Source organism: Arvicanthis niloticus, chromosome 13 (assembly GCF_011762505.2).
Source record: "Arvicanthis niloticus isolate mArvNil1 chromosome 13, mArvNil1.pat.X, whole genome shotgun sequence".
Taxonomy (NCBI): Eukaryota; Metazoa; Chordata; class Mammalia; order Rodentia; family Muridae; genus Arvicanthis; species Arvicanthis niloticus.
Window position 1 is genome coordinate 42,946,396 of NC_047670.1, and position 26,441 is coordinate 42,972,836.

Below are 26,441 nucleotides of genomic sequence, written 5' to 3' on the forward strand. Positions count from 1 at the left end.
TCCCGGCTTTATCATGGAGGTCAGGCACAGGGCCACTCAGCAACCTGCACAGGTTCACAGGCAGTGTGGGGCTACTGCCTGGCTCTAGGGCCACATCTGTACACGTTGTCTTGGACCAGCAAGGACAATTGAGGTAGCATATAAACTGTAAAATTCTGTACCAGCCATGAGGGAGGGACTCACAGGCACACACCAACTTCACATGGCAAAGTTCCATTCTAAGGCTTCTGGAAATATTTATTTAAAAATCCAAGGAAGAGTGCTTGTGTCATTCAGCTCTGGCCTGTGTTCCTCCCAGGGTGTGGCTATCTCCTCTGTGTACACTGGGTCTCAGCCAAGCAAACATCAGAGCCACTGGCCCTGTGTCCACTTGGGCCTCCTGGGATGTTTTGTTTCTGATCTCAGGCCCCTCTGAAGATTGGCAAGGTCAAGTCCATGTGATGGACAGGAGCGGAGGTTAGGCAACTCACAGTAGTCCCACGGCAGGGAATGGCTTCACTCTGTCTCCTGAGCCCCCTTCTAACAGGAAGGAGGGCAACATCCCAGGAGACCCTAGGAGATGATGCATCCAGTCATTTCAGGACTTAACAGAACCCTCGGAGAGCAACTGCACCAAAGCAGAACTCTGAACACACCCAAACAATAAAATAGCTCTGTTTATTCACTTTCATTCGGATCATTGGAAATACTCAACAATAAATAAAACGGAGCAGAGGCAGATTCACTAACGTCATTGGAAAGGCATTCAGACCAATCAGGAGGATTACACGATGTGGGCAGGAGAAAGCAAAGTTTAAATGGGCAATGCTGGGCCATAGGAGGCAAGGCAGGGAAAGCTTTTGGGCGGAAAGTGCTTGGCAGACTTTGGTTCTGAAGCGGACTGGGGACAGGACTAAAGCGGTGGTGCCTGGAGATGCAGGAGGGACCCATGTCTACCTACTAGAGTGGGTTGAGCAAGGCCAGGCTCTGGGGAAATGGTTAAAGTGATTGTGCAAGGGTGGGGGAGGGGCAGGCATCACCCATGTTCACCTAGTAGGGTGTGCAAAATCTGGATTAGGCTCTGGAGACAGGGTTAAAGCAGTTTCTTTCCATGGGGCAGAACCTGGGTAGGAGGAGCCAAGGTAAAAGCTAAGTGAGAAGAGAGGTTGGGGAGGTAAGGGTGGGCTCCAGGCCAGGACTGGCTGATGACGCATTTACTACACTCTGAGGCTGAAGGCATGGGGCACTGACCTGCTGGTCTCTGCTTTCTCTTCACCCTCCGGTGCTTTTTTTAGAGGTATTAGGTAACACCTGGGGCACAGGAGAGGGTGACAAAGAGGAGAGCTGATGCTATCTGAAAATTGGCTAGCCAGGCCTTGGTGGCTGAGCTGCCTAGAGCCAATCTTTCTTACCTCATAGCCACGTGGCTATGATGGAATCTGTGGCTCCAGCTGCCAGCTCCTGAGGGCATGCAGCTGTCATTCTATCCTCTGGGCGGGGTTACCAAGGGCTTCCCCTACCCTGCATTCTGGGAGCTACTTTGACAGGTGAAGCCACCCTCTGGGTTATCAGTATCCACTGTGGTCCTTTCCACCTCTGAAAGGGAGGCCACATTCCCAGGTGCGATGGGCCTCTAGCAGACCCCTGTGGCCACGGTGGAGACTGTGGCACTATCTGTATCCTTCTATGGTCTCCAGACCTTTAGACCATCAGTCCCTAGATAGTTGCTGGTCTCCCCATTCTATCACTTTTTGGGGTCTGTTCCACTAACTCCACCCATATGGCTTCTTGGATGATGTCTGATTCCCAAAAGCCAGCCTAAAGGCATCAACATCAAGATTTTCCTCTTTGGCTTGTTCCTTCCAGGAACCAAGGGCTACAGATCTGCTTCTCTCTCCCCTAACAGAGGCCGAGGGGAATGGAAGCCTGCCACCAGTGCAAGAAACACCAGCCTCCTGGTTCACTGCAGGTAGTAGTCTGGGGTGCTGATGAGAACCCCCACTCTCCAATTCCCTTGGACTTAGTAGACTCCTGTGCACTGGAAGCCAGCCTTTCCTCTCTGCCTGGAGCGCAGGAGCAGCATTTCTGTCAGCAGGCAGCCTAGTCTCTTTGGGGAAGGCCCTTCCTGTTCTCAGCCACCTACACCCATGGAAAGCTCCAGTTACCTTAAACTAATTGGTGCACTTAATTGTGGCCACAACTGATTGTATTTTATTCAGTTAAGAGCGCACTGCTAAGCCAGTGAAACACAGGGGAAGGATGAGGCTTATGGGAAAGAGAACCATTGGCTGGAGGAGAGACAGAGGGAGGGAGAGAGGAAGGTAGGGGGAGGATGGGAAGAGGAGTGGGAGGAGCCAATGGAGACCAGTAGAGCTTCTTGAGCAGCAGTCAGCTAGAAATGGCTGCATTCTCGCTGCAGGCACTTGCTCTCCTGCAGTAGAACCCAGCTACACCTGAACCCTCACCCCTAAGCCAATGTCCAATACTTTTGATTTGATGTAGGGATTGACCCACAAACATCTTCTGAATTCCTCAAACTGGGACCTTTGAGAAGGTCTCTCCACAGCAAGGACCTAACAGCAGTCCAGCCTTTTCAGCTGAGGGTTTCAGGTCAGAAAGATTTTTAAAGTGAAACATACTGATCCCTCATGAAGAGCCTGAATTCTGAGTCATTAAAAATTAAACAAAAAGCAATTCCAAAGCCACTCACAGGACAGACTCCTAGAGAACGGCAATCTTAGTGTCTGCTCTTTGGTGATGCTTGTGAACAGCCCAAAGTCGAGAGGGGCTCCTGAGCTCTTAGTTGCAGAGGGGAACCTGAGCAGGGGGAGATCTCCCAACCCTCAAGATACCTCTCTCATAATCTGCCTTGATGAAGTTGTTGTGGTCTTTAGGGAATAGTTTTCAACAGAAACAGGTTTCTCTTATTAAACATCTGTAAGGAGGTAACAGTAACCTCCAAGTGACTGTTCTCCTCCCTTTGCAACGAGGAAGGAAGAAAACAAGTCACCTGTACGAGAAAGGGAGGTGACATGGATTCTACAAAGGATTGTCAGCGCCACAGGATCTGCCTACCAGCAAGCCCCAAGTCCAGATGTCTCAACATATACATCCAGGATGCTTTCCCTTCTGTGCCTGCTCCCACTTGCCAGGCAAAGCAACAAAACACACTATGATCAGCTGTGGGGAAGAGTGTGCACAGGGTCAGCTGAATTAACAAATCAATAAATAATCAGGATTTCTGTGGAGGAAGGAGGGGGGAACAGACAGAATTGAGGAGAAGAGGTACATGCATTTTAGTTGTAGTTCTAGAGTGTCTCCAGTACGACCCCAAATGTGTCCAAGAAGGTAAGGATTTGGCTCAGTGTTCAGGACCCAGGGGAGGATGCTGGTTGTTAGTGGTCCTGAACCCAGCAGTCTGAAGAAATAGAAGCGAGCACCAATCCCATGCCTGGCATACTCTGGGTGGTGCGGAGTATCATCTGAAAAAAGATTTTGAGCTATGCAGCAAAGCGGGGTGCTGGTGGAGATCCCCTTAATCCAGTTGGGGATTTTGCTTCATGGCAGCCAATGCATGCATTTCTTTCTCAAGTTCAAAGGCACATGGAAGTAGTCAGACCTGCTCTGGCCATCAGTATCACGACGGAGGGGAATCACACAGAATGATGACAAGGGTTTCATTCCTGTCAGTGATACACAGCCAGGTTTCCGTGGAAGACCTCTGGAGACAGAAACTTTGCCTAGCCATCATCAGTGACCTTTTTGAAGAAAGGGATAATGGGCATGTCATATCAAGCGACAGGCTAGGTTTCATGCAAAGGAGAATGGTACCTCTGCTGGTGTAGCCCAGTGTGGCTCTGCTCTGCAGATGACTGTCCCAAACATTCCCAGCCAGAGTCTGAGTTGAGCATGAGGCCTACAGATCAGTGGCAGTCTCTAAAATGACTTCCTGGAAAAGTTCACTCTTTTGAATACGAGAATCTGCAGGATTTATTTTCCCCATCCTCATCCTCCAGTCCAACCCAGAAGACAAAATAACTGTGGTTGTTTGGAGGCTAGACCTTCCCTGGTATCTGCCCCCTTTTCCTCCCACTAGGAGACAGCAATGGGGAAGTGCTCCCACCTTAGGCAGGCCTGAGACTTGCTCTGTATCCTGGGAGAGTCAGACAACTTTGCTAAGTAGATGATACCAAAATGAGGGTGCAAGAGGCTGCCAGAAAGCCTGGGAACACCCCAAGGTCAGCCCTGGAAGCTTCTGGAACACACTGGCTCCAGGGAGATGCTGGGGCTGCAAGCTGAGAGGTGTGATGTGTTGTGTCCATCCTTCATGAGTCACAGCATCATCTCCCCTTGAAGATGCGGATTTTGTTGATGGCTGCCAGGGTAGTTGTGATGTTGTACTCGAAGTCGCCATCATGAACCCCCGTCTTTCGGAATGCACCCGCTGATGGGTTGTTTTCCCAGTAATGGTGCCAATTTCCTTTGCTGTCTGCCCCAAAGCCATATAAGTCCACCTGTGGGGCAAAGCCAAGATGAGACCCAGATGGCAAGACCATGGTAGTAGGGTGGGGGAAATACAAAAGGTAGCCTGTGTTTATCCCTGAAATTTTATGTTAAAAATTAATGATTCATAGAAACTTTCTTCAGAAAGCCAAGTCAAGCCAAGTAAGGCTCAAGTTCAACTCCAGCCCAAAGGCACTTTGGGGTGACTTCATGTGGGTGGTCCTGAGGTAGGCAGGGCCTCTACTGGAGCCCTTAGGAGTCTTGGAGAGAAGATTGGGAAAAGGGCTTGGAAGACAGGCAAATCTTCCCTCATCCAAGCTGACTCTTGATACATCAGATCATTTCAGAACCTCATTTTCTCATCTGGAAAGGAGGCCAACATGCATGACCACAGAAGGTAGGTGACAGGTTCTAAACCCTTCCTTCTGAGGCCAACATCTGAGGCTGGGGCCCATGCATGCATGACAAACACAAATGGCTACTTATTGTGCACCTAACACGGGGCTCACAAGTCAAAATGCAGGCAGACATACTTTCTTTAGTTGCCACCTAGCAGGTACATCAGGTTCCTGGGGGCATCAGGGACATGCCCATCAGGTCTCAACCCTTTCAACTTATGAAATTCATAAAAAGAATGTCACTTAAAGAGTCAGGGGTTACATTCAGGACCCCTAGGGCACCGAGGAGAGGCCACAGACCCAAGGTGATAGGAGGTTCTTTCCAAGAGGGAATATTTGACTTGGGTCTTAGCTAGTGAGTAGAGGGTGACAAGTATGTTGTCACTCTGATGAGCATTAAATGAAGGACACAGCATCTAGCTCCAGGGTGGAGGATAGATGAAGCTAGAGATGGGTGTGCACAACAGCTGGGACAGCACAGTTCAATGGCATTCAGTTTCTCAGCACAGGCTTGCCTTGGAGCAGGGATCTTTGGGTGGACTGGAGATAAGAGATGGGACCAATATCTTTGAAGTCCCACTCCGGTTCTCGAAGTTGGTGGATAGTGGAAACCCCGTAGGCCTGGATGGCTTCCTAGCAATGTGTGTGAGACAGGTGCCAGGGACCCATGAGGAGACATGGTGGGAGATGGTCTTCTTCCCTCTCCCCTACCCTGGACTCCCCTGGAAACATGGGGTGATAACCTTTGTTCCTGCAACCTGCAGGAAGGTGGTATGGCATACCTCATCACAGATATGAATGGAGAAGATGACTGAGAGGATACCGGTTGATGGATATCGTCCATGGCCCTGAAGCCAGTTGTCAAAGACATACTTGATGAAAGCTGGGTGGTAGATCAGGATCTGCAGGGAGAATGGACTGGGTGAGTACAGTCGGCAAAAGACACAAAGCATCTAGTGGGTGCCATACTGCTGTGGCCATAAGAACATGGTTATGAGGGGCTCTGACAAATATCCTTGCATTTATGGACCTAGTGCTGGGGACACTATAGATATCCTGCTGAGAGGGAGGGCTGAAGAGTGATGTGGGCCACAAGCAAGAGCCAGCACAGAGGAGCATCACAGCACTGGAGGAAGCCTTGACTGGGACAATGGTGCTGAAATAAAAATCCCATGGGGACAGGGAGTGTGACCCAAGACTCCAGAAGTGTTCCAGGAAGCAGTGTGAGGGATCATGACAGTGTCACGCTGCATTAAAAACATACCCATGGGCCACCTGTTCTGCCTGGCACTGACTGGAAACTCTGACCTAAGGCAAACTACATGCAAGGCTTTCCTCTCCTGGTACGAAGACACCAAGGCTCAGAGAGGCTAAGCAGCATGTTCAGTGTTACATATCCAGGGAGGTCTCCCTGTGACAGGCATGGCCTTGTCCTTGTCCCCTGTGGCTGCCTTGGGGACAGTGAAGGGGACTTTGGGAGCAGCAGAGGGTTTAGGTAGTCTTATATTGCCCCTTATGGAAGGAATGACATGACAGGTTTACAGGTCTCTGGAGGGATTTTCATTTCTCAGCCTTCCTTCATGGTATTGCGGTCATCGCAGAGAGACCCACCCTGTAAGATGCCCGTGGCTTCTTCCTGAGACTGTGGTGCCCAAGGCCAAGGACAGCATGTGTCAGGTACAGAGGGACTTCATCTAGTCCTAGCATGATCAAGGTAGCATGACCAAGCTATGTCCCTGGGCAAGTTACTGCCCCTCTCTGAGCCTCAAGTATGATAGTGTATACAAAAGTCCAGTGTGGTGGGTTTTATATAAAAGTTCCTGCTTTTGCCTATGAATGGGCCAGAGTAGTACAAAGACATTCCGGAAAGGACAGGGTGAGGAGAGAAAAAGGTGAGGGTGGCTTTGAGGAGCTCCTAGAAACAACTACCAAAAAACCCACCAAAGCTTATAGTGCCCCTGCCCTCCAGGGGCTTGGGAGATCTGGATGCCTGGGTGCTACCCTGGGTTGGCTGTAATAGGTCTGGGTACTCCTAAAGGGTCACGTCTGTGGCAAGTTTCTAGGTGGTACTTCTGCTCTGAAGATACACTTTGAAGACCTGTCCTTAGCAGCTTCACAACTGCACCAAGCCAGGGTCTGGGCACTCTGTGTAGCCCAGGGTACCACCACAGCACCAAATCTTGGAAAAGAAAGCAAAGCAGAGTAAGAGGGTCCCAAGCTACCTCTTACCTTCTCTTGTTTTACTTTGATCTTCGGGGGCACGGGGACATAGGTGCTGCAGATAGGAAAGAGGAGGCATTTAATGTGGAAAGTGACACAGCCAGGGTGGTACAGGTAGGGAGGCTTAGGCCCCTAGAGGCTATCTTCCTGTCCCAGCATAGCTCCTTCTGCAGCAGCTCTGGAGAGTCACCAGAGGGCGACCCTGGCTGGTTTGAGAATGTTCTATGGCTAGCTGGGGCAGAATGGAGACTTGCTACAAGCACAGCCTTTCAGAGGCCTAGGGATATTTGTCTCCATTTTCCAGAGTCAAAACATCTGTGCTCATTAGTGGGGCTCAGGCTGATGCCGGGGAAATGACAGGGGTGACCTATGGCTGTCTCTGGCTCATGCAAGCAGACACAGGCTGCAGCATCAAGGTTTAAAATCCACTACCACATGGAATATAACTGGTGCAACTTAGGCTCTCCATGCGGTGGAGTATCAGGGGAGACCTTGAGCATGTCGCCTGGCCCAACCTCCTGCTGAGCCCTTCCCTGTACCCTGGAGGCACAGAGTTCTTGGAACCCGCAATTCTTGACTCTTGGCTCTGCTCCTGAGAGACCAGGGCTAGGACTAGGAGTTATATGGACATCTGGAAATGAAAGCCACTCCCCTTTGAGAAAAGTCAGAGACCAAGGAATTAGACCCAGATGGTTGCATGGGCTCTGGGTCAAGTTCAGTGTTGGGCAAGTGGTTTGGCCCAGCCATGGTTGCTCCCTGGAGGCCAGAGCTAATGAGAAGCACTGCTGGAAGGACCAAATGAGACGCTGAATTCCAAATGATAGGCGCCATGCCTGGGGAGCAGATGGCAGCACTTACCATTGGAGAGCCAATCATTGACTTATCCACAAAGTATGTGCTCAGAGGCTCCCGCCTGTTCTACGCTGTAGTCTGCAGCAAAGGGGCTCCCAGCACTGAGGAGCAGCATGGAGCTACCACATGCTGAGTCCTTTTCTGGGGTTTATCTAAGAGATTCCAGAGAGTTTGAGGGAAGCAAACTATAACACAATGTTTGGAGTACCAACGCTAGGAGGTGAGGGGACCAGTCAGGTAGGACTTGTCGTATATGTCCTACGTGACAGCCTAGCAGGAGTGAGACGTGGTAGGAGACAGATGGACACAGGGCAGACACTAGAGGAACTTACTGAGTGATGGTGCCTGTGGTGGTGGCGCTAATGACCCACTGCAGGTCGATGGTCTTGAAGGGAACCAGGACCATGTTGACATCCTCTCCCAGCTCCCGGAAGCTCTCAGGATACACAAGATGGTGGGTGGTCCTGCTCCCAACATCTGCCTCAAAGCCCGCTGTGGGTGCCTTGTTCATCCTGGGAGGGGAGAAAAATAAGGCACATGGTAAGGATGCTAGAGTTGGAGTCACCTGTGTGGTAACTGCAGGTGAATCCCTTGTTCCCTAGGCTTCAGTTTCTCCATGTGTACAGTGGGAACCTTGGAGACACAGGCCAGACAGGTTTGGCTGAGAAGCTACTTGGGAGGCTGAGCCTGGAGGATGATAAGTTCAAGTCCAGCCTGAGATGTGGGAAAGAACTAGGTCCGAGGAAGACAGATTGCCTAGCATGCACATCCAAATTCCATCCCTAATCCAGCAAAACAAGGGCCAAGGCATCTATCTATCTATCTATCTATCTATCTATCTATCTATCTATCTATAAAAGAAAGTTGGGTGGGTCTTGCTCTCCTATCAGTGACCACCTTTGTCATGGGTAACCTAGTAGGTGCGCCTTTTTTGTTTGTTTGTTTGTTTGTTATCTAGAGCTCAGCTAAGCTGTCTTCCAAACGATAGCTTTGAACTCAGGTCTGCCTGATCCCCAGCCTGACTCAGCCTCTCATCATGGCCACTCCCACAGGATACTAGGCACATGAGAGCCAGGAAAGGGGCCTATGGGCATGAAGCCAAAGACAAAGGAATAATGTTCTACGTTCTAGAAGGTACCCGGGGGATACTGAGTCCCACCTCTAATTATGCTCTCTGTCCCAGAATAACTCTGAGTATGGATTATGATAAACTCAAGGAAGATAACGTACTCTTTCAAGATGCCAATTTCACTTGGGGACAGAGGAAGCAGAGTTGACATTAAATGCTTCTGGTTCAGGGTCTAGATTGAAAGCTGAGGGTGATTTTGAGTCATAGAATCAGACTTCAAATCAGTTTTTACCACTCAATAGACTTTAGGTACCAAGTCGCCAGCCCGTTGGAAATCTCTATAAACCCCTCTTTATTACATGCCACCTTGCTAGAGAAAGATGAAGAAACTAAGACCCAAAGGTCAGTCAGTACTAGAGCTGCAGGCCTTGAACTTTGGCCTTCTGAGCTAAACCAAGGTATTTCACACAGCTCTGAGGAGCCTTGGGCTCAGGTCCAGTGCTCACCTCAGCACAAAGTCGTGGTTGTCGATATCAGGCCCATATGAGGAATCCTTCAGGTTACCAGAGTTTCCTACAACTGCACAGCGTCGGCAACCCACCAACCTCTTGTTCAACATGGGGTCCACATTCCCCGGCACCAGGCGGAACAGTTCCTTGATGGTGTCGCTCAGGTTGTTGGGTTTCCTCTCCCTCTGGAGCCTCTGGGGCAGAGAACAGAGGGAATGGCCAGATTGGCTCCATTGCCTCTGACTGAGCAGGCTAGCTCCCTGGCTACCAAACCTAGCTACTAAGTGTGAAGGCACAGGTGACTGCCACCCCCAATCCAGGACAAGAGACAGGAAGAAAACTCATTTATCCATTCTACAGGTACTCTCTGGACACCTTCTGAGAGACCAGGACTTGAGCTGACCTTTGGGCATGTAGGAAGGGACCGAAGCCAATCTCTAGACTGAGGACCACTGTATTTACTGAATCCCACACTCACACCACCTGCTAATATCTAGTCTTACTATTGGTGTCAGGGGAGGCCAACCTTCCCAGGAGAGGATACCAGAGACACAGGGAAACTTTGGTAAGTGGGGGCAGAGACTGGGTGTTACGGTCGTGGGTCAAAGGCTGCCACAAATGGTCAGCAGCAGTTGTAGCAGTAACAAGAGGTGGGGGAAGACTTTTGGCCTCCAGGACTCTGACCTGTAACCACCACTGGTGTCTTAAGCACCAGGTTCATGGTGATTGTGATGGGAGCCACAGGAGGGGGAAAAAAAAAACAGTAATAGATGGTTAACAAACATGCTGAGTAAAGGGTTGGTGGGGGAAAAAAAACCCCGATACTCAGAATGCTGCCAGATGCTTGGCAGGTCCCCAGGACTCTCCCAACCCTTCACCCAGACCCTATTCTGCTCACCAGCCACCACCGGTATGTGTCCTCCTCCATCAGAGCATTGTGGGCTGTCAGCAGTGGCTGCATGGTCTTGTTGAAGCGCTGGTCGAACCAATATGAGACCTTGCCCTGGCTGATGCAGTGTCTGCAGGTGCACGGCTGTGACTTGATGAACTTGCGGAAGTTCTCTGAGAGTTCCAGGACCATCTGCTTGGGGAACCAGGCACTGGGCACACTGGTGTTGGAGTAGTTCAAGACACAGGAAGTGAGGAAGATGAAGAGCAGGAAGAAGGTGAGGTACTTGAGGGTCCTCTTCCTCATGTTCACCATCTCCACCCTTTGCTGGGACCTCTGTGTTGATGGGAGGGTGGAAGAGTGGAGAGAGACCCCTCCTAGAGCTGAGTAGAAACACAGGAGCAGGCAGCAGGAAAAGGAGCCTGCGGGGAGGTCTCAGATGCAGCTAGGGAAAACTTCAGCCTGTTGGAGACAAGCCTAGGTTTGTGTTCTGGACATCCCCGTGTGGCATAAGAGGGCAGTCTGCAACGCAATCTTGGCTGTATTGGTAAACAGCGTGGTCTACCTCTTCTGCGTCCCAAGCAAAGTCAAGAATGTGGCTTGACGACACTTGAGTGAAGCCTGGGAAGAGCAATGTACTCCCCAAATCAAAAGGGATCAAGCTTAGTTAATCTTCAGCCTGGGCGAACTCCTGGACAATCTGAAAAAGGGTCTTGGCGCAGGATGTGAAGCGGCTTAGCCACCCTCCTCCAGAAAGTGAGGCTGAGGACAATCTTCAATTCGAGCTGTGTCTCCTAGGCTGTCACTGGGAATGGGGACTTAAAGGATGTTTCCTGAAAGGCACAGGGGTCCCTGAACATCTGTGTAGAAGGGAGGAAGAAAGAAAGGTGAAATTTGGTGACCTTGTTATAGGAAATTATTTTTCTCTCCAGTGTCTGCCAAAAGCCTCAGGGGCTCTCTGTGGGCTACAGGCAGTTTGATACCATTTGCTTGTTTTTCTTGCTTCAGGCCTGAACTTTACCTCCTCATCCCCCTGAGTTTGTCACTGCTGTGCTCTTACTCTTGTCGCCATGGACAAAGTCACTCTGGCTGCCATGCTTTGCCCAGCACCCTGAAGCCACATACCCGGAAATCATGAAACAAAGTCAATCCAACCTCTCTCAAGTTGTTTCCAGGCTGGTATGTTGTCACAGCCCCAAACCAAACCAAACCAAACAAACATCAAAGGACCCCAAACAACAGCCAGACTTCGAAGCTTAGGTTTTTCGTTTCTCAGTTGCTGTTTCCTGCTTCTTAAACTATGAACCTCTGCAACGTACACATGAGCAAATACCCTGCAATGAGGGATAATGGTTAAGAACTTAAGTCACTTACCCCGTGATTTCCTTTGCAATGGACACAGCCATTGGATATAGTGTTGTATATAGTGTCTGATAACTTAATCTATCTCTCTACCCTTTCAATCATATCTCCGTTTGGCTCACTGCACTCCGTGCAGGACACAGGCACCTTTATCTCCATTTTATCTCGTCTCTTCAGCCTACTTCATTTCTCATCTCTCAGGTATCCTCACCCTTCAGGCCTTGGCTGTTTCTACCTGGAGTTCTTTGCTTTGCAGTCACTCTCAGACGTGGGGGGGAGAAAGGGTCTTACCTGTGTTAGACCCTGTGTCAGACTGTAGCCTCCCTAGGCTCCAGTGAGCTCCAGTGTATCTCCCCTCTTTGTAACCTGAGCTGGTGGCTAGGCAGAAAAAGGCAAAGTAATAACTGGGGCCTCAACAGCCCCTGCCCTGTCCAGAAGGGCCCAGAAACAGTTTGTTTATTATCTCTATGTCAGACATTCTTTTGACGGCAGCCTTGACATTTGGCCAAATCTTGTCCTTCTCAGCACTGGAAAGTAGACCATCTCCAGGCCTCTGAGTTCTGGCTCACTGAAACCAGAAACTCAGAAACCAGAGAGTAAGACCCAGGCCAGTGGAATGCCTCCAACATGCTATAAAGAAGGGAGAGCCTTCCTCAAACTGTTGACCAGCTCAAAGCACCGAGTGTAAATACTACATGAGTCATGGCCGTTTCTATTCCTTGAATCCCAGGTGCTTCCTGTGTACAATGTAGCCCAACAAGATGGCTGGACTGTCTCAAGGGCAAGGCTACTACTTAAAAGACCAAATGATACCAGGCATTAAAGAATACAAGCCAGGAACTCACTGTCTCAGTTCCTCCACGTGGTGGCACCCGACCTGACTCTTCAGTGCTTTCTGAGGACCCTGGGGAAAGGGGTCCTAACACATGGTGTGTGTGTGTGTGTGTGTGTGTTAGGGGTCCCAGAACCAGAGATACAGCAAACAGTCAAGCAGTGAGGCTGATCCAGTGAGCTAGCAGCTAGTTGTGACTCCCCAGGGACTCTCACAGTGGCTTTACTTCCACTTTCCATCTGCCTGTCCCCCTGATTCCCTTCCCCTATGCTTAGAAGCACAGATGTACTGCACTTTGGAGCCTGTGAGAGTAACAATTCCCGCCCACCCCCCCAGGAGAGGATCATCACTCTCATAACACTGGACCCCAGGGTTGAGTGAGACCAACATGTTCTTTGTACTTTTCAATTCAGGGTCCCAACTGCCACCTGTTAGGGCTCTGAGCAGCCCCCGTGTACTGGGCTATAACTAGAGCAAATCGTAGTCAGTTAGACCTAGTGAATGTTGAGCCTATCTTTTCTAGGTGAGAGGCCCTGTGTAAGTCACTCTCTCTGGTGGGTCTGCTCCTGGCATCTAACGAGCAAGGAAATAAGTTATCTTCACCACCAATGCACAGGTGATGGGATTGTGGCTTAGCAGGGAAGCCTCTGAACTGAATTCACACTCCCAGGAACTGAACCATGAGTTTGAACCTGCTCCTCCTTATCAAATATGGTGCTTTCTCAGACTTGGAAATGAAAAGCTTAGACAACCCACCCCCACCCCCGCCCTTCCTTTCCTGTTTCTGGCACATCTACTCTGAGCTAAGCAAGAATATCCAGGAAGAAGATGCTGGCTCAGAAAGTTACGTCCCCTGAGCAGGATCTGGGGTTTCTGTGTTCTCGTGCAGGGGTGTGCCTCACTTCTGCTTTAATCCCTCATTTGGAGAACCCATGGCCCAGTGAGTCAGAGCTGGAAAGCTCCTGCCTGGAGCTCAACTGTGGAGGGAAATGCAGCTTGCTCTGGGCTCCTGTGCCATCTATAACCAGCAGCTGAGGACTTCCCAGAGCTTCTTGCTGCTGACACTAGGTGACTAACTTCCTCCCTGATGACGTTCCTCAGTACAACTGGCTGGGGAACCTGGGGACTGGACATGTTGAAATCTTCCAGGTGAATTCTAGAACCTTGTAGTTAAATTCAAAGCCAGGTACTAGGGAGGTATCTGTTTTTAAAATGGCTGATTCCTACTTAAAGGTGTCATTGCTATATACCAGCGGAGAACTTTCAGAGACCTGGACCCCAGTTTGGGTCACTGTCTACCACAGTGGGGAGTTTACCTACCCTCCTCCATATCCCCTCCCCCTCCGGTAAGGCAAGGCTTGGGCCTCAAAAAATCTCAGTTTTGAGTTTTCATTGCTTAGACAGCTCTGCAGTCAGTTAGTCGATGTCTGGGTTGGTAGAACAGGGAGAGGCAAGGCCTTTCTTCTGCCCTACCTTAGTGGTGGTGGCTGTAGTTGTCTTCAGACTGCCCTACAGGACCTGCCTTCTCTACCTTAAGGCTGAAGGTAGACGTGTTCTGTGCTGCCTTCCTGAAGCTTTCTGGTTTCAGGGTCTAAATGCCTGAGGTCACACACCTCCTTTTCTTCAACTTTGCAAATGACTAGTCTCCGAGGAACACCCATTTTCCCTCCATATTCTCAGACAGGATGCTCAGTGCTCGCCTTACAGAGCCCTAGGACATTTCCAACCAAGCCTGGCAGTCCAAATGACTCTCTATTTTGCCTCTACTTGGCTGGCCCATCCCAGACAGAGCTACCACCTACCAAAACAGCCTTTGTGCATAGTATATATTCGGGTGTGATGGATACTTTTCCTTGTCAAGTTGACTAGATTTAGAATTACTGTGGAAGTACAATAAATCTTATGAATGTGGAAGGAGGTAGCTGGAGAAATGGCTCAGAAGTTAAGACGACTTACTGTTCCTATAGAGGATCAGCATTTGAATCCCAGAAGCCACACTGGACACCATACACATGCCTGTATGTAATCCCAGTTCTGAGGAATCTATGCCCACTTCTGACCTCTACAGGCACCAGCACACGTACATGAACACACACACACACACACACACACACACACACACACACACACACTGGTTTTTCTTTTAAAAAAAAAAAAAGGATTTCTCTGAAAGAGGTTGTCTATAAAAACTTAACTGAGCTGGGAAGATCTATCCTGAATCTAGGTGTCATCATACTGGACTGAATACGGAGAAAGTCAGCTGAGTGTTAGCAGTCATTACTCTCTGCTTCCTGACTGTGGGTGCAATGTGCCCAATCACTCCCCTATCCTCCCACTGTGCTACTCTTGCCAAGGTGATCTGAACCCCAGCTGTGAGCCAAAACAAACCCTCTAATGATGGAGGGAAAAGTGGATCATGTATTGGAATGCTTGGATCCCAGTTGGCAGCACTGTTTGGAGAAGTTAGAGAATCGTTAGGAGGTTGAGGGTTGCTGGAGGAAGTATGTTAGTGCTCTTGCACATGCTGCTTTTGGTCAGAGTTCTTTATGATAACAACATAAAGCAACTAATGTACCCCCTTCCTTCCTTAAGTTCCTTCTGCCAGACATTGTGTCGTAGCAGGAGAAAAGCAACCGATACGTGAGGTTCAAGCAGCCTCTCAGGAACTTTCTGGAACCTTGTTTTATAGAGGAGGAAGTTGGGCTCTGAGAGGCTGACCTTCACAAGCCACCTGGGACTGGTAGAAACATTTGGCCCCACTCGACAGAATGCAAGGTGAAAGCCTTGAGTAAAGGAGTTAGTTCAGGGTTAAGGCTAGGAAGGGCTCTGTTGGTTCCTAAGTCAGCCCTTCAGTGACATGCAGTCTTGCCTATCCCATGGAAACTGCAACACTCTTCTGAACATAGTAGACATGGTGATTTGAATGAGAATGTCCTCCATAGGCTCCGGTATCTGAACATTTGGTCCCCAGGTGGCAGCACTATTTGGCAGGCTTAGAAGATACCTCCTTGCTGGAGGAGGTGGGCTTTGAGAGCTTAAGGCTTCACCCAAATCCTAGTTCACTATGCCGGCTCTTTGCTCGTAGTTCAAGGCATGAGTCCCCAGTTTCTGCTTCAGCTGCTATGCCTGCCACCTGCTGCCTCTGCTCCACCTTCCTGGACTTTAACTGTTTAGAATCATAATCCCAAATAAACTCTTCTTCTATCCGTTACCTTGGTCACATTGTTTTATCTCAGCAACAGAAAAGTAACTAACACACCTGTGTGTGTCATCGTCACCAGTAGATAATGAAGCCACAGTCTGGGCCAGAGCCAGGAAGTATCATGAGAGTCCTTGTGTTGAATCACTCAGAGAGGCCAGCGCCTCCTGAGAGGCCTCTCCAAAGACTTAAGTGACTCTGAAATGGCTGGCCAGTGACAGCTTAAGAAAGGCTACTTGGAACAAATGGCTCTGAAGACAGCTGAGGCTTTGTAAGGATGGGGATGAAGGGTAAGAATGAGGTTCATCTCAGCATGTAGTAGTGGCAATGGAAATACTAGTCAGAATTCTGGAGACTTGGGTGTCCCGTAGGGTGCCTGAGCCAGTGGACACTGCCTGGCCTTGGAGTATTTAGAAATGTGGACTCGAGATGAAAGCAAAGGGGATCCACAGCCAATGTGTGAGAGTCACCAGGGCTACAGTGACATGCAAGGCTAGAGTATAGAGGGAGCTTGTGACACTCTAAGGAGACTGGAGAACAGCTTTATCTCATCTCAGAGACTGAGGAAGTCTATCTCTTTAGAGGCCCCAGGTTCCATGATCCATCCCATACACTCATCTATCTCTTCATAACCAAGAGGTGCTAGAGAATGGGAGAACCCGTGGCTACCCTTGCAAGTCTCTTTTCAGACTCTCTGCCCTGTCCCTCTTGCTGATTTCCTTACTGGGACAATGGGGGAGCAAAAACTCCCTTGAAACAACAGAGAGCTGAGAGCGATTCAGGACAGGGTTTAGAGACTCCGTGAGAAGCCTGATTAACCAGGATTAGAGTCACATGGGGGATGGTCAGGTTGTGTTTTCATATTCTCAGCAGAACAAAAGGAATTTAAGTCCACAAATCTTCTTATGTGAATGGAAGGACGATGCTCAACTTGAAATGTTTGACAACTTGCAAACAGCACGATAAATGAATGATACTGAGAACCCTGGGGAATCTTGCTGTCTGGGTACCCAGGTACATGCGGGTCCTCAAAGGAAAAAGCATCCTTGATTTGGATGGTATAGCAAGCACAGCACAGGAAAGGATGCCCAGGAACCTCCACCCCACTGCAGTGTCCCCTGGAACTGTCAGTGGCTCCCAAAGAGCTCATGTGAGTAAGATGTGTCAGCCAGGCTGCTCAGAACTAAGCTTCAAAAAGCTAATAGGTGACTCATAGGGTTCTTTCTTCATTGTCCCTTTATTTTCATAGGAATACTTTAATTCTGATTACAACGGCATTAGATGGTTCTGGTAGAGGCTAGGACTCCCTCTCGTGTGCCTGGGATGGGCACTCAGACTATGGTACAGAGCCAGCATTCACCAGCAGGTACCTCTGAGAGTCCCCCCTTCCCCCCATATGGAAGGTTTGGGCATGTCCCTGCGTGCAGTGGGGTCTTAGGCGAAGCTGCCTAGCCCCTGAGGCGAACAAAAGCTCATCAGAAAGAGCCACTTGACAGTTCACTGCACCCAAGCTGTCTGTTGGTATCTCTCTTAAACTCAGGAAATGAGGGGCAATGCCCTAGGCAAAGGACAATTGAGCAATCCTCTTGGAGAACCAGGCTGGGGTATCAGGCTGTAATAGAAACGTGGGGACCAGCAGTGTAGAAGCAAAGAGCTTATAAGCAGCAGCCAGGAGAGAAGTGCTACTGTTAATGTCTCCCTATGTGTACCCTTGTCGAAGAAGCTTGAGCACAGTGATGCAGGCCTATGCTGTGGAAGACAGCACGGGGGCTCTCTTTGGTATATAGCCTGCTCTGTTGAGTGGCTCTGGGAACTTCAGCCTTGTAGCTCAGAGCTCATTTTTTTCTTAGTATCCTGGGGCCATGGAGATAGTAAGGGATGAGGACATAATTCATTGTTAGTGACAAGCCTCCTGTCAAAGCCGGACATGACTCCTGGGTCATGCTGCCAATGCCTGTGATGGATACCATATGCTGGGGGCCAGAGGCGTTCTGATAGCACCATGCTACCTGATGGATTCCTGGTGCAGTGGGTGGTCACAGAGGCACTTCCTCATCAATCATTACATGATCACAAGGCTTCAGGTTTCATGGAAAAAAAAAATCTCACTAAGAGAACAGGCCCTAGGTCTGAGGTCAACTTCAGGACCAGAACCTGCCATCTTTCTCCATGTAGGAGACAACATAACCATCTCTTCACTGTCTGCTAGAACAGATTGAGAAAATGCAGGCCTTGCTTCCAGGAGGGTGTTAACATGCCTGCCCCTTCTCTGGTCCCTGTGCCGCAGGCAGAGTTCAGGGTGCTCTATTCTGCTCTATCCAATCAACCTGTCAATGTGTCCACTTTACCCATTAGGATAATGGAGCTCAGAAAGGGAGAATTCACTTGTTCCAGTATGGAACGTTTTATAGCTTAGAGTTAAGCTAAAAGGCAGGCTAGCCATCATGGCTGCAGATTCTGCTGGGTTTCTTCTTGGGGTAGAATAGCTTCCTGTCCCAGGAAGTCTGTGTGAAAAAGGGAGGGAGGGTCATCCCACCCAGTTTCGCACTTCTGAAAGTGACCACAGATGCTATCCTCTCCGTTTAACTGAGAAAGCATGCATGGAGGAGAGAGGTGTCCTGAGCTAGTACCAGTTATGGCTGGAGGTTCAGCGGGAACAGACCCTGGCAAGTAGGCATTTAATACAGACTTTCCCACCCACCCCCCCACCCCCCCATGCAGCCAGTTCTGAGTCTGGGGAAGGGGTGAGAGGACTGGATTGCACATCTCTTGCTGCCTGTCTAAGGACCTCTTTATAGGGAACACAGAGTTTTAAGAGCACTGTCTTTTGGTCTATTCGCTTTAAAATATACAGGTGTCCTTTTAGCTCCTCCCTAAGCACTTGTGGAGAAAGGCAGGTCTGGGAATGTCTGGCTGCTCCCCTTGGCTCTCAGAGAGATGCCAGGGCTGGAATGTAGGAGGGCACGGATGTTCTAGGCAAGGGGCAACGCACACAGATTGGGATTAGAAACATCTCCTGAACCTTGCTTTCAGACTTGGTCAGACAGTGCCTTCTGCATGGTCTTTTCCATACGATGTCTTAGTTAGACAATTTAAGGTACAAATGTTTCCTAAGAACACTAACACGGGCACGGGGCACACCTATGTGAGGGAGGGTATCATATATTGTATATAACAAAGCACAGTTCTAAATAAGGGCGGGCCCGTAACACTTCCTTTTGTCCATTTTTGACCGTTATCACCTTCCCTCTTTTAATCCATCCTTCCCTTTGTCAGGAAACAAATCAACAGGTAGAAAAAGTGGACTTCGAATATGTGCGTGAGTGTGTGTTTATGGGTGAGCGTGAGTGTGTGTGCATGTGAGTGTGTGTGCTGTACTCTGGAGTTCAGATCAAACATTATCATTTTCAGTAAAGAAAAGGAAAAATCAAACCCTGAGAGGGTGACTATGAGGGTGAACTGCTTTTCCTATGAATGCAGATAGAAACCATTTGCAAGGTGCATTGTATGTATCTTATACAGCTTACTGATTATGCAGCAGGGCCTTCTTCTTGACCCAAAAGTGTCATGCACTCTGCAGGGTCTGAAGTCACTTGCAGCCTGAATGGTTAGTTCCCAAACAAAACAGAATCCGGCCCCAGACCCCTGTTTTTTTGCTTTCTGTGCTGCTCTTTCCTCCAAAAACTCCTCAGCTCCCCCACACCTGGAATAGAATCCGAGCCCACATCACCTCCACAAGATCCTACCTGAGTGACCTGCTGAGCTACAATAATGACTACCTTGGCAAGACATGCCATCAGTGCAACAGTGGCACCACAGCCATGAGGGTACCAATCACTCTCTGATTGGATTTAGGGTCCACTCACACATAAGCTCTCATGCCTGTCCAAGAATCCACACTGAAGGAGGGCAGAGGGAAAGAATGTTCATATTATTTTACAAGATAGACATAGTATCAAACTACTTTCTAAATACTTGTTTTATATTCCTAGATTAGTATACCACTCAGCCTTCATCAAAGAAGCTTCTTTTTGAAGTAGATGGTGGTTGATAGAAAAACCCACAACTGGTGGAATATAAAGAATAAGCGATGGTGGAGTATTTCATCTATATCACACATACACCCACACTCACGTGCACATGCACAAGTACACACACAAACACATATACTCACACAAACATGCACAGGCACAGGAACACACACACAAGCGCACACACACATTTATAACATAACAAAATGTATTATCTGCATCACATCCCCTCCTTTTAAAGGTTAGGGTATGTTGCAAAAGAGGGAATTTAAAAAAAGCAAAAAGCAAAAACAAAAACTAAAAACAACAAAAGTTGCACAGGATCCAGCCAGCCAGTTAATATAGCACTGTGTGTGGCTGTGTGTGGATGTGTGGGGTGGGTTGCACACATAAGGCCTACACCTCTAGCTGAGAATCTATTGATACTTGGTGGCCAATTGGGAAGGAAGGGTCAGTTGTTTTCAGTGGCCTCTGGTAGGTTGACCATGCTTCAGCAGACAGCCTTACACCCATAAGGGCAAAACTAACTGAACATAAATTGCTATAATTAAAAAAAAATATCAAAAGATGACATGAAGTTGGGAGGTGTGGGAAGAGTTAGAGGGGAGTGGAGTAGATATAATAAAAATATACACATATGTTAAATTCTCAGAGAATAAATAAAATATATTTATACTTAAACACACCTTGAATTCCCATGAAGGCATCAGTTCCATCGTTACTAAAGTATTTGCGTTGTCTCTACCATGTCTCTGCTGTGACACGTATTGGGATGACTGGCACATGAGGAAAAGGCCTTGCCCTGGGAAAATGTATTTTTTGTCACCAGGTAAAACACGCAGTGACTAAGAAACATTAAAAAAAAAAATCCCACCCAAGCTGGCTCTCTTCCTTGTCTGTCTCTACAGAAGACCCCAAGAGACTACTCAAGGCAACAGGCCAAGGAACTTGCACAAGCTGTCTGCCCGGTCCAGGGACTCTTCCCTGACACATCCATTCAAATCAGGATGGTGGGTGGGGGCAGATGACACCTCCTTGGACAGATCATAAACTGTCCCTATGGACTGTGCATCTTCACATTCTAGACCACACAGAGATCAGCGAACATCACGAGTTGTGCAAAGCTGAAAGGGTGGGCCTGAAGCTAAGTCTCCACCAGGTCCTCATTTCTGACCCCTGCACCCCAGCTCTGTCTCTCATTGCTGCCACTCTGCTCCTAGAATAGAGACCAGGAATACCTTTCATAATCACCTGGACAGCAGGGACCATGCATGTGCATTTTACAAATAAGGAAACCGAAGCTGAGATATATCTAGTGATTTTTTTTTCTTTACCAGTCATTCAGTCTTTACATAGTAACTGTTTTTTCTAGTGCCGCCATGGTTGGAGGACTTCCTTCCCATCTCTTGTGTTCTCAGGGGTCGTGCTGACACTCCTACAAGGCCAGGCTACAGGGCTCTGCACCCATCTGTTACAAATGGTGGCACTCTACACTTGAGGTTCCTGTCTCAGAGTGCAATCCACTGTATAGGCAGGCATTGGTTCAGGCCTTTATTTGCCTCTCAGAACTTAGTGAAGAAAGACCAGAGCCCTACATCCTCTGAAGCCTCCAGGAAGCAGGGACTGGGTAGCACATTCCCTCACAAATGAGATAAAAGTCAATGCTACCCACATGTCCAAATATTTTCATTAATAAAATTACTCAAGGTATACATCAGTGACAGAGTTGATCTCTATCCCTGACTCTTCTTAGCCAGAGCACCCTATGTCTCAGCACTGCCTTCTTCTGAAGCTTTGAGGTTTCCAGCCTCCCTCAGGGTCTTTGGGATGTTTGCATTATTAGATAGAAGGCACCTGAAACAAATTGACCTGACTGAAAAATAAAATTAGCCCTATCAACAGGACCAAGGTAAGCCAACAGATTCTGGGCAGCTATTGGGGAGGAAGAACACACAAGACAGCGAGTGGGAGATTTCTAAACATTTACCTTGTGGAGACTGTGAGAATAAATTAGCCAAGAACTCTCTGCAGTACAGGCCATGGGGAAAGGCTGTTAGGATGAAGGGTCCTCACAAAGAGCATCCTGTTAGAGACATCTTTGTTCTGCCCCCATTCTGACATATGACATATTTTTCTTGTTTCCTGCCCCCATCCAATACCACAGGCCCTTCCAGATGACAGACAGAGGAAAATAAAGAGGAGTGGAGGCTGTGGTGGTGAGGGAGGGGGAAAAATGAACACACAGATTAGTCAAGCTGAAAGAGGGCAGTGGGGTACCCAGTACACTCCCTGCCTCAGGGCCTTTGTACACACTACTGTCTACACAACAGTCTCTTTATCCCAGAGTCTACAAGGAGGGTCTGACCCTCCTGTAACCAGGCTCTGAGTCTGTACTGGAGACAGGGTTCTTGACCTTCGTGAGGATCTGTTTCATATCAGGTATGTGGGATCAGGATAATCCAATGATGTTCAGTGAAGCAGGCTTGCTGGCAAAGCCACAGCCTGCCCCTGGGGCAGGGTATGGCAGGGCTGGGTTGCATCCCACCAGGCTGGAGTTTTGGCCTGTTCCTTATGAAATACTTACAGTCCCTCCCAGCCTGGATCCAGGCAGAATGGCTTTCTGATTTTTTTCTGAAAAAGAATTTCTCTTTCCAGGTGACTGAAATCCAGTTCATAGAAGGTTTAATAATTCCTTCTGGGCTCCCAGGAAAGAGCTCCTCAACTCTTCCCAGAAATGAGTTTCACCCTGTGCATCCCTAGGCCACAGACGGTCTGAGGACACAAGGCTAGCCCAAAGCTCCACCCTGCAAGCCTTTGGCAGGAATGCCAGGGTTTGCAGTTTGCAGGGTATTTCTTTGATAAGAGCCAGGGGCCTGGAAACAAAATCCTGGATTGCTTCTAGGACGCTTGTTCCCCTGCTCACTACTCCAGACCTCAGAGACAAGCTTTGTCACATCCGTGGATTGAAGAAACACTCCAATGGCATCAGCCCCCTGCTTTAACATCTTGAGGTTCACAGAGAAGATGGAACCAGCCTAGGGATGTCCACCAGTCTGTGGTGATGCTGAGGCTAGGAGTTGAGGTCCTTGGCTGTCTGACCAGCTGTAGGAAGTGTACAGGGGGTGCCTGGTAGGTGCCAACATCACCACATGTTGGAAAAGAAGTCCTAGATAGAAGCCATGTCTGTCAGCTGCCTCTACACCCCTCTAGCTCCAGCCTCTGACTGCTGGGCCTCCCTCTCTGAGGCCAGCATCCCCACATCGACCCAGCCTTGTTTTATGAATAGAGCCTTCTGCTTCACTTGGAATTATTTGCCTGGCTTAGTGATGTACAGAGGGTTTACAGTCCTATCTCTGAAATGCATTTTGAGGACAAATGCAAAGCAACAAAATGAAGTCGTTTCAAATTTCACTGAGGACAGTGCACTAAGGACCAGCAAACAGCTCCTGGAAGAGACACCCTTGTCCTGTTCTTATTAGATTGTCTGAGTTTTCTTGTTCCCTCTGAATCCTAAAGGCACTTGGAGATGTCAGACAGAGGAAGATACAGAGGAATGGTTGCTGTGCTGATGGGTAGAGGGGAGACTGAACACACGGAGAGTCAAGGTGGAAGCCTGCAAGGGGGACCAAGCACATTCCCTGCCTCAGGGCCTTGCACACAATGTTGTTTTTAGAGCAGTCTTTTTACCCCAGAGTCTTATTCATCATTGCATTCATCTGTGCAGGCACACATGCATGTTCAAGCAGAGGTACCCACGTGAAGGCCAGAGGTCAATGACAGATGTCATTTTTGTCAGGACCCATCCACCTTGTGTTTTGAGACAGGGACCTGGGATCACCCATTAGGCTATGCTGGCTGGCCGGTGAACTCCCGGGGTCTGCTTGTCTTAGTGTCCCTGGTGCTGACAGAGCAAGCATATGTCACTGTACCCAGCTTTTGAAAACGTAATATAGGAATCAAACTTGGGTCTTCATATTTATGAGGCAGGACTTTACTGACATAACTGCTCACTGACTTTGTGACTCAGCCCAACAGTCCTCTTGACCACCTCTTAACGCCATCTTGCTTCACTCCCTGGCTCTGTAGCATCCCCACCCACCACCACCTCCTGCCTTAACCATGAGATGACAGACACTGTAGCTCAACTGACTTGTTTCTCTGTGTGTCCCCTGATGACTTGTCCCCTGCTGATCTGTGGGACTGGAGCTCACTAGTCTGCCTTGTCCTGGGCCCTAGTTATGAACAGAGACTTGGAACATGGAGCGCACTCAGGGCTGGGAACCATGTTCTTCCTGCCTATGCCCCACAAGGGCTGAGAGATCTCAGATTTCTCAGGTGCTGAGTGAGATCTCAGGGGGAAGAGAAGCTGGTCACATAGTAGTGTTCACCTGGAGCGAGCAGCCTACAGCCTTGAGACCTTAAGCCCGGAGTTTGTTTTTTCTCGTTAGCCCTTGGTGAGCAAACCATTGTATCCAGGGAGGGTCTTCCTTTGGCTTTGCAAAAACCAATTTGCAAAAACCAAACAAGTAAAACAACCAAGCAGTGTAACTATACAACCAACCACCCAAGACTGTGTCACCGGGGTTAAGATGTATCTATGGGCACCTCTGTGGGCTGAGGTAGGATGAGGTAGGATGCAGTGAAATCATGAGGAGGCACCTGGTCCCTGTGTGAGCTCAGGGTCCTGCTTCTTAGAGACCTGGGTCCTCAGAGGGCAATTTTTGGACATGGATTCCTGTCAGTCACCCAGGACTCATTCCTCATACCAGAATACTAGAGCTCTGGAGTATCCTAACCACATACCAGCCCCCTGCCCTCCCTGCATCTCAGTTAAAGGCCCCCAAACTCTTTTTGATAAAACCACAGTTCTGCATGAGGTCATATCACAAAAGCCACAGCCCAGTCTTTAGTGGAGGATACAGTCAGCCCAACACCACCCCAGACAATCAGAACAGAGTCTCTAGAGTTGAGAATGGAGTGCTTACCAGGGTACCACATCAGTGGAGATCCATAATCTCTCGGAGTCTCAGTTTCTCCATCTGGAAAACAGAAATAAGGGCTCAGCTTCACTATCAAGAGGACAGAAGCTTGTAGGACAACAAGAGGGTCCCTATAGTTTGCCCAGCTCGGCCTTACACAGCAGACACAAACTTGTGAAGTGGAGTGATGGCCTTCTTAACCCTTTGGTGCCAGGGGATAACACAAAAACCTAAAACAGCACTGGGCAGAGCTAGAGAGCCAAATGTCTCGACTTCCTATCCAAAACCGAAACACCAAAGTGTGGGAGACCAGGCCTTTAAGAACACTTTCAGCTGGGCGGTGGTGGCGCACGCCTTTAATCCCAGCACCTGGGAGGCAGAGGCAGGCGGATTTCTGAGTTTGAGGCCAGCCTGGTCTACAGAGTGAGTTCCAGGACAGCCAGGGCTACACAGAGAAACCCTGTCTCAAAAAGCCAAAAAAAAAAAAAAAAAAAAAAAAAAAAAAGATCACTTTCAGCTCCAAAATATTAAATGTGGAGCATTTGCCCCAGAGTCTGAACTACCTGGGGATGCTGATGGGTCCAGCTCCTCCCACTCCTGGGGGATGAGTAGGGCAGGAAGCGGAGCAGGGAATAGCCCCTTCCTGTGGGCCCACCAATACAGGAAAAGCCCTGCACACATCCTAACCTCCAGGGCACAGCAGCCTCACAGGGAGGGGGCAGCAGGAAGAATGTGAGCTTCACTTGAAGCATGAGGTCACAGCCTGGGCTGGAGATAAGGGTTTTAGGTGAAAGGCCATGGCCTCTGACTCAGGCGCCTGCTGCAAGTCACGCAAGGGTCTCAGAATTGGCCATGCAGACACTGGTTGTCCTTTTGGGTAAGAGGTTTATTAGGTGGGTTGGGAACACTACAGAAACCCGCATAGGAGGGAGGAGGGGCTCTTAGGGGTTTCAGAGGTCAGGGAGAGACTCTCCTGCCATGTAGTTAGTTGATGAGTAGCTCGTGCAGCATTCAGCTTGTCTCTGATTCCCAGGGTCAGAGGAAGGCAGAAGTTCCACCCTTGAGTTAATGTGTGTCTATCAGGAGGGACATGTGACACATGGTCCCTTTGTTTAGAGTCTCAACAATCTTCCTCTAAGTAAGAAAGAAAGAATCGAACTCACAGACAGGTAGACTGTCCCGTCCTGGTACCTATTATTTAGCAGTGGGGATTACAAAGTCAGCTGAGTGTGGAGGCTGCTGCAGGTGAAGATGGCTTCAAAGGCCCTGGCCCAAAGTTAACTTAACAGTCTTAGATGGCGCTGGGGCAGGAGGCAGAAAGAAGTTTTGAGTCTATACCATTCTTTTTGGGGGAAGGAAACAGATAGCTTGTAGTTTGTAGAGGGAAGAACTTGAATCTGAGAATGAGGGAGACCTGATGGTTGCTTGAGCTTGTGCCCTGAGTTCTGAGAGGGATGGACACATCACCGAACATCGTGTAGTGAATAATGCTCCTCCCTTGGGTTATTCCTCCTGCCAAAAGAAAAGAACTCTCTGAGAGGCCAGGCCCTTCCTTCCCTTTCACTAGAATACTTCCGTGGCCTTGAACCTGGGTTAGCTCAGGGCTGCCATCAATAGTG

General features: G+C 49.0%; 1 protein-coding gene across 5 annotated transcripts in view; it reads right to left on the reverse strand.

Moving 5' to 3' along the window:
- Positions 1-638: 638 nt before the first annotated feature.
- St3gal1 (ST3 beta-galactoside alpha-2,3-sialyltransferase 1) overlaps positions 639-26,441 on the reverse strand; it is a 71,663-nt gene continuing 45,860 nt past the window's right edge. For 3 of the 5 annotated variants that reach the window (XM_034516329.2, XM_034516330.2, XM_076911431.1), the window contains 7 exons: positions 24,829-24,882; positions 10,429-11,279; positions 9,528-9,724; positions 8,285-8,464; positions 7,110-7,155; positions 5,663-5,782; positions 639-4,493 (listed from right to left, as the gene is read on the reverse strand). In XM_034516329.2, the coding sequence (XP_034372220.1) occupies positions 4,320-4,493; positions 5,663-5,782; positions 7,110-7,155; positions 8,285-8,464; positions 9,528-9,724; positions 10,429-10,734 (1,023 nt within the window). In that variant the 5' untranslated portion in view covers positions 10,735-11,279; positions 24,829-24,882 and the 3' untranslated portion in view covers positions 639-4,319. Of the gene's footprint in view, positions 4,494-5,662; positions 5,783-7,109; positions 7,156-8,284; positions 8,465-9,527; positions 9,725-10,428; positions 11,280-20,529; positions 20,646-24,828; positions 24,883-26,236; positions 26,335-26,441 lie in introns of all 5 variants that reach the window. The other 2 variants (XM_076911433.1, XM_076911432.1) reach the window with 2 other exon arrangements.